General features: G+C 40.1%; 2 protein-coding genes across 2 annotated transcripts; both read left to right on the top strand.

Annotated features, from left to right (window-relative positions):
• Positions 1–1,472: 1,472 nt before the first annotated feature.
• LOC107755232 (POU domain, class 3, transcription factor 1) lies at positions 1,473–2,630 on the top strand. Its single transcript, XM_016571954.1, has one exon. It carries the CDS (start codon positions 1,475–1,477, stop codon positions 2,579–2,581), a length of 1,107 nt encoding a protein of 368 aa, XP_016427440.1. The 5' UTR covers positions 1,473–1,474; the 3' UTR covers positions 2,582–2,630.
• Positions 2,588–3,818, top strand: LOC107755932 (POU domain, class 3, transcription factor 1-like; the record flags this gene model as incomplete). The annotated part of the gene is made up of 1 exon (XM_016572899.1): positions 2,588–3,818. A coding segment is annotated over one exon (561 nt), but the record flags the coding sequence as incomplete, so codon positions are not given.
• Positions 3,819–8,378: the final 4,560 nt, after the last annotated feature.

An 8,378-nucleotide genomic window follows, 5' to 3' on the forward strand; every position in this document is an offset into this window, starting at 1 on the left:
AAGCTCGTGCAGATGGACAGATAGGAAAAGCAGAGTGCAAACTTACCACAGAGAAGCGTTTTGGTTTGATGCCTGAATTCTCCGCATGTAACGGCACATTTCCTCGCAAAAGCCTTTGGAAACACCCCATTAGAGCAAGACAAACACAAACACGAACGTGAACTAAAAAAATACAGTGAGGTAAATAATTTAAATAGAAGTGATACCAAAAAATCTTCTAAAAAAAGCTGTGGTTTTAGATGGAGTCGAACGTGTGCCTGATTGCGGAGTTTTCGACGACTGGAACAGGAGAGATGTAAGATTTGTTTAAAGCCCCACATTTCCATTTAAGAACGTGATTGTGTTTGCAAAGATCCCTTTCAATCTTCGCATCTCCCCCTCTCTACCCCTCAGCGTCTCCGAGGCTGCTTTGCAATTCATAGAATTGGTAATTTGCTATTGGGACAAAACGTGAAGGGAAAAATAATCAGATCAGCCGGGAAAGGAATACGGAGGAGGCCAGAAGGGAGAAACACTGGATTTCTCTCAAAGTTACGGTTTAGAAAAATGCTTCGAGTTATTTTGTATGTTTGACTTTGTATGTTTGTTAAAATTTGTTGGCTTAAATATGAGTTTATTAAGCCAACAACTTAAATGTACTAATTTGTAAATGCTAATGTGGAATTTTACTTAAATTTACTCCCAGTGAAATTTACATTAAATATTAAAACGCGTATGCACTGCATACGTGTAAATAAAATTAGATGGGTGGTGTATTTTTTAAAGGGTGGGCTGAAGATTGGTTATGCATTTATGCATAATGATGGAGATTGTCTGATATGTTACAGAGTGGGCGGTCGGTATTTCTGTATGATGTTTTATTAATTCGATGCATGCTTCCATGATTGTGCATTCGTGTGCTACTTCAATAACACGATAATCATAAATAATTGTGTATGTGTGTAACACTTAAATGATATTGCCATTTAAACATCTTTTAATGAACATACTGATTCTCATCTTTCTTCTGGGTGGCTCCTGAGATACTTTAGAATACTAATCTACTTGCAAAGAGGAGCGGTACAGTTACTAAAAGGAGGCAATGCTAGACGGGTCATTCTTCCACCCCACCAAAAAGAGTACCACACTCCCCCACGTGGTTATTTGCAAAACAACCCTCAAAGCCCAGTAATTTCCTATGGTTTTGCTGCTCACGCACTTTAGACTAGCGGGGAGAGGAGAAGAAAGGGAAAAAAGAGAAATCGTGAAAGCGGTCGATTGCGAGTAACTGGGATCACGGCGCCCGGCAGCCAACCAAGCGGCCCGCGAGAGGTAATAAGGAACCCTGGTGGGCTGTAGTCGGCGAGGAACCAATGCACGCGTAGGGGAGGCGTGTCTTAGCTCTTCACTAAGACCTCCCAGAGCAGGTTGTTGAGTTTTGGGCTCTAAAGCTCAAAGATCTCTGAAGTGCTTGTCATTTTTCTAAGTCGGAGCCATGGCGACAACAGCTCAGTATATTCCGCGGAATAACTCGTTGCCTTCGAACCCGCTAATGCATCCGGATTCGGACAGGATGCACCAGGGGACGACCTATAGAGAGGTGCAGAAAATGATGCACCACGAGTACTTACAAGGGCTAGCGACCAACACGGGACATCCGATGAGCCTAACGCACCACCAGTGGCTGCCAACCTCCAACACCGACTGGACCAGCGGCACCCACATCGGACAAGCGGAGCACAACAAAGGCAGCGTGCAGAGCAGAGAAGACCTGGGGAACGGCTATCACAGATCGCATCTGGTCCACCAGCCGACGCAAAACAGCCACCACGGATCATGGGCGCCGACCACAACACACCACTTATCCCCGCTCTCTCCCGCCTCCAATGGTCACCAGTCGCTGGTCTACTCTCAGACGGGCTACACTATGTTAAGCCCCCAGCCGTCGCTGCACCACGGCTTGCGGGACCCGCTCCACGACGACGCGGGTAGCCATGACAACCAGATGGAGTCACCTCAGCAGCCGTTCAGCCACCACCAGGACCACTCGGACGAAGACGCCCCAAGCTCCGACGACCTGGAGCAATTCGCCAAACAGTTCAAGCAGAGGCGCATCAAACTTGGTTTTACGCAGGCGGACGTGGGCTTAGCGCTGGGCACGCTCTACGGAAACGTCTTTTCCCAGACCACAATCTGTCGATTTGAGGCTCTGCAACTGAGTTTCAAGAACATGTGCAAACTTAAACCTCTGCTTAACAAATGGCTCGAGGAGACAGATTCAAACACTGGCAGCCCCACGAATTTGGACAAGATTGCAGCACAGGGCCGGAAACGAAAGAAGAGGACCTCCATCGAAGTCGGAGTCAAAGGGGCATTGGAGAACCATTTCTTAAAGTGCCCCAAGCCCTCCGCCCACGAAATCACCAGTTTAGCTGGCACTCTGCAGTTGGAAAAAGAGGTTGTGCGTGTGTGGTTTTGCAACAGAAGACAAAAAGAGAAAAGAATGACACCGGTGGGGGTCCCTCATCCAACCATGGAGGACGTATACTCGCAAGCGGAGACACCCCCTCTCCATCACACGCTACAGAGTCCTGTCCAGTGACTGCTATACCACTCGGACGAAGACGCCCCAAGCTCCGACGACCTGGAGCAATTCGCCAAACAGTTCAAGCAGAGGCGCATCAAACTTGGTTTTACGCAGGCGGACGTGGGCTTAGCGCTGGGCACGCTCTACGGAAACGTCTTTTCCCAGACCACAATCTGTCGATTTGAGGCTCTGCAACTGAGTTTCAAGAACATGTGCAAACTTAAACCTCTGCTTAACAAATGGCTCGAGGAGACAGATTCAAACACTGGCAGCCCCACGAATTTGGACAAGATTGCAGCACAGGGCCGGAAACGAAAGAAGAGGACCTCCATCGAAGTCGGAGTGAAAGGGGCACTGGAAAACCATTTCTTAAAGTGCCCCAAGCCCTCCGCCCACGAAATCACCTCTTTAGCTGGCACTCTGCAGTTGGAAAAAGAGGTTGTGCGTGTGTGGTTTTGCAACAGAAGACAAAAAGAGAAAAGAATGACACCGGTGGGGGTCCCTCATCCGACCATGGAGGACGTATACTCACAAGCGGAGACACCCCCTCTCCATCACACGCTACAGAGTCCTGTCCAGTGACTGCTATCATAAACAGTGTACTTGTTTGAAAAGAAACTACAATGGATTTTGTTTATCCCCTTTGTTTATCCCAAGAGATCAGAGACAGAAAGTTTGGGAAGAGTTCGCTGACAGTGACCGCACAGCTTATGGGACGCCAATAATTCTGAATAACGTGAAAATGCATTAAGTACCACGTCAGCTTCGCGTGCATTTATCAAATCAGTACCAGTGTTTACGAAAATCGTATCGCTTGTGCCACTCTGGAAAAATTCGATTCTTTCACCGCCGATCAAAGGGAGCTACGAGTCACAAAAAGGGCAATGTCTCCTTGGACAAAGGAGAGTGGACAGTGATTTTATTAAAGCGATTAGCCAGATTAATTATCACAATGATTCATCCGATATTATTTGTGTTGTTTACTTTTTTTTTAGAATGTTTTAACGTTAAGATCTTTTTTTCTGTCTAGCGAGTATTTTACTTTAATTTCAACTAAGACAGATGAAATTCGTGATGTAAAGAACAGGCACTTGGTCAAAACCTCCAAAACAAGCAAGTGCACCAGAAACTGTTTACAAAGATCATTTCTTAGCACCTGCTATCGTCTAAAGATGCATAGACGTTAAAATGGCAACATGAATACACTGTCTGAAACAATATTTAGTCATATTGAGTTCTTCATTTTTTCCTCTTTGCATCAGGCACTTATACTGTTATATAATGTTATTTTAATTTCTTTTTTTTTTTTTACAATGTATTTGTTTGAGGTATACAACATTAATGCTTTGCTTGTTTACAATTTTCTTTTTCGATTTCGTGTTATTTTGAACCGGCACTATTCCAGCAAGTCTGCTCCAGCTAAACATATTGAGAGTGATGAGTCAAAATGAAAAAGAAAGAAATATCTCAGGTAATTTTCAGTGCCCAAAAACCGTGCTGTACTCTTAGTTCTTCTTCAAATTGGCCAACTCTTGACACTCTCTATGTCAGCTGTGCCCGTTTAGTTTATGTTCATTACATTTTGCATCCTACTCATGAGCCTGGACACGGAGAAAAGTAGTTGTTGTAGTGAATAAGGGATGTGTTTTCGGGACTTCTTTTCAGGATTGGAGGAAAAATAGTAGGCTGGTAACGTTTCGTGTTGTTTCTCAAGGTCTGGCATTTTTCATTGGACAGCAGGTGTTCATTTCTGCAGTGTTATTTGAAACAGTGTGAATATACAACCTTTTCCAAAAAAGTAATAAAAATAAAAATAAATTACAAGAGAAAAGATTTTAAATAAATAGTTGTCAGGATTATTTCCAATATGTAAATATGTCGAATATGTAAACATATGTATTTGTTCTGGGTTCGTTTTGTTTTGTTTTGTTCTGTTTTCCGGGCAGTTTTGTACACTTACTAATTCCAAGAAGATATTTTAATATTTCATTTATGACCATTTATATATATATATTTATTTCCTACGTGTGTTTGGAGCTTTTTTTGTTCGGCTCTGATGATTATGTTGCAGTGGATTACAAATGTTTTGTTTACTACATTGGTTGTATGTTGATTGCGAAATGTAGACTGCAAAGTCACGTTTATATTTATGTTATAGTCATATTTTATTACTTACATAAAACATATATACAAGAACACGACTTCTGTCTTTTTTTTGAAGCACATTTTCACGCATATCATGGTCATGGTGAACGAAATAAGGGTTCATAAAATGACTCTGGATTCCTTGTTTGTTGCCATTCGAACCTCAAAATTGTTGGTCGATGTGTTTAAATCAATGCACGGACTCATGCTATGATCATATCATTTTTTTGCTCATGCACGATGAAATGAATGAAAAATAATTCACACAAGAAACGACATTTTAATGTGGACAATCGTGTAGTTTAAAAACATTTTAAACTATGTTTTAAACACTATTTTTCGAGCTAGAAGTGTTAAAAATTCGCTTTCGCTCTATTTAAACATAATTAAAACTACGATTAATAGAAACGCACAAACTTTGTAAGAGAAAACTTCAACATAACGGCACCATCAAGTCTACATATAATGGATTTATATATTGAGGTACGTCAAACTTTTAAAGTCTAATACCAGTAGGCCTACCATTCATTTCATGAATTTCCAGTTTCTTATTTTATAAACTCTAGGTTTATACGTTTTAAAAAGTATAATGTGTGGTTGTTCTAAAAAAAAAAAAAAACAGTGGATTGTGTCATTTATTTACTTTAGAACATCAAGATCCCATACTACTGACTGCATGCAAATTTATCCCAAAACCAGTTATCTAAAGCAGTCTTGTCTTTTCTAAGAAAAAAATATATAAATACATAAAAGGACAAATTCGTTTGATTTCACATGAGCTTGGAATTTGGAACTTGCTGTAATTGTTTTTTATCAGTGACTCGCAAATCAGAATTCGAAGTGTTTACGAAGATTCCTATTTCTTTTATAAGCATCTTCTGAGGCATCTTCATCGTTTGATGATAGGCTACTGATTTCCCTTACAGACAACACTACAACACTCTCAGCTCGTTATCGTTTGCTTTGATATATATATATATATATATTTCTCCTGTTTAATACGTTTTAAGAACGGCTTTAGACAGATCAAAGCATGCATCAGGATGCTGATAAATGCTGGTTTAAAATGAACGTAGTCATGTGAAATCTGTTATTAAAAAGGTTATGTTATTTATTAGTGAGTAATGTAAAGAGTAATGTAGGCTAAGAATGGTTTCTGGCAAAATTACATTGCCGTCTTTTGCCAAATTGTAGATAGGACCTAATAACAATTGTGTTAACAATATTTTAAATCTGTCGTTGGATATGTAAAAAAATTTCCCCATTTGAAAAGTTCTCATTGACTTCTTTATTTCTATTCGTTTTTCCCCGGTTCTTCTCCGTTCGCATTGGATTTGGGGTGTTTTGTGTAGAACGTAGGCTATTTACAAAATGGCAACTTTTATTAATTAAAAATGAGGTAGTTAATGAAGTACAAATCATTTATACAACTAATGAAATTTTTAAAAAACTATTTTAGTATAGTTAAGTTCATCTCAGCATCATAAACGAGCTTTGCCCGTGGTCAAAATTAATATACCAACCGAGAAAATGTTTGTTAGGCTATAAATTAAACATAAGTGATAAAGTTTAAAATTCTTATACCTTGGCTTCTTTCTTTTTTCAATTTTTCTTAGACAACTAACATTTCTGGTTTGTGATTTATGTGATACGAGCTGTGTGTCCAATTACTCAGGCATCGCATTGGAAGAGAAGTTAAGAGAAAACAGTGATTCCCAAGCGCCCCCTAACGACGTAAAAAGTTAATGCACGAGCTACGGTGCATTGGGTTCGTGGTTCAATTTTCCACAATCCTCTTCAAAAGTCATCCAAGTAATCCATTGGTTCTCAGATGATGTGCTTCCTTTAATCCCATGCCAACATTTATCTCTAAAAAGTTTATATTTCAAATAATAACAGCTTTAAAAATTATGTTAGAAGTGAGACCATTTTTTTTGATAGGTTGTCATTTGGCACACCTTTCCTTCTAATAAATCAGCTTCCTAAAACAGAGACTTATTCCCAAAGCTTTACCGTCTATAGAACAAATCTTACAGAATGTGTATTACTTCGTTGTTTCCTTGTTAGAGAGAGAAAGTAGCTCTTATTTAATATCCAGTGCTCGTTGGGAAATGGGAAGAAATCAACGGGAATATTTTCAAGCTTATGTCTATTCTACCAATTGTAAAAAGAGGAAAAAGAGACAGAAAGATCAGGAAAGAGATAAGCGTCTTAGAATATGCAGTTACCTTCCATGTTTTAGCCCACCCAGATACAGGGCAAAGGTGGTACAGGTGTGTCTAGGTGAAGAATAGCTAGTGGGAATCTGTTAAACTATGGAATTGAAGAGTGATGTTACCTGGAATGAGAATGTGTGGCACAAACACACACACACACACACACACACACATCTTTTTTTATCATTAAAACTACTCAAGTAAACTGCACTTTTCTAAATGTGACATCATATTAACTAATCCGCCACTAAAAATGACTTACCACTGTGGTTATAAATAGACACAGTAAACCATGAATGAATGTGTGTGGAATGAGTCTCCGGGGCCAAAGTTTGTCCAGATGTCACAATGAACGACAGCTCTGTAAGAAAGCAGATAGCATGTCCACAGCAGGCTGTATTTCCAAAGAGTTAGGCTTTTGTTCAAATGGGATGTATGCCCTGATTGACGGAGACTTATGAATCATTAAATTCTGGACCATACATTTCCAGTGACCACCAGTTAAACTCTCAGGACAAAGGATGTGCATTAATTTATCCTGCTGTGAGACAAAGTCATATTATGGTGGTTTGTTGCATGTTATAATGATATTGCATTATTTTAGCTTCCTGTCATGGTGGTTATGAAATAACCGTTCGTATGCCCTATATGTAAGAGATTATTGATTGGTGCTTTCTACAAAAATTGGATTACAAAACTGGCTTCTAAAGTTCTAAAAGTTCTCAAACTTCATGGAGACAGACTAAGGGTTTCGTGTATAAAGACACTAAATGCTTGAAGGTTGATTAAGAAGCACCCATTAAAGACAATCTATAGGAGAAGAGCACTTAAATGTGCAAGTCTGATGAGTACAGCTTTGTTACTTGTGCATAATTACACCAAACAACAGGAAGATGCACTCTGGGATGGCCATTGCCATCAGGCTTACCTGAAAGCCCAGTGGCTCCTTTCTCTCTCAACTGTACAAATCACTTCCTGGCTCATGCCCACGTCTGGCGAACCACAGACCTGGGCTGAGCCTGGGCATTTGAGTCACAACGCCACTTCCTCCATCAGTAGAGTATCATCAAACACAGGAGATGTGGATTAGCAATGATTAGCAGGGATTATAGCTGGTTAATGGTGGGAAAATGCATTAGGAGCCACAGGCTCAGGGAGGGATTTCGCTCACGCTAGCGGATTTGCATTGATCCAGAGCAAATGAATGAGGATTAGCAGCATCTATCTACAGATAATGAAACACTGGAACCATCTGGAAGGGTAGAGCAGTAAGTGCAAATAAACAGTGAGAAACAGCACTATATTTCTTTTGTCATTAGCTATTCTGGTGTTTATTAAGATTAATCTCATTTCATTAATCTCATTCATACCAAATTAATGGACAGGCCAGGTTTCGGAAAACACTGTAGAAGTGTAAAGTGATCAGTTGTGTTCATCCCCGGGACATCAGA

This window comes from Sinocyclocheilus rhinocerous, unplaced genomic scaffold, assembly GCF_001515625.1.
Source record: "Sinocyclocheilus rhinocerous isolate Xijiao unplaced genomic scaffold, SAMN03320098_v1.1 scaffold11, whole genome shotgun sequence".
Lineage (NCBI taxonomy): Eukaryota > Metazoa > Chordata > Actinopteri > Cypriniformes > Cyprinidae > Sinocyclocheilus > Sinocyclocheilus rhinocerous.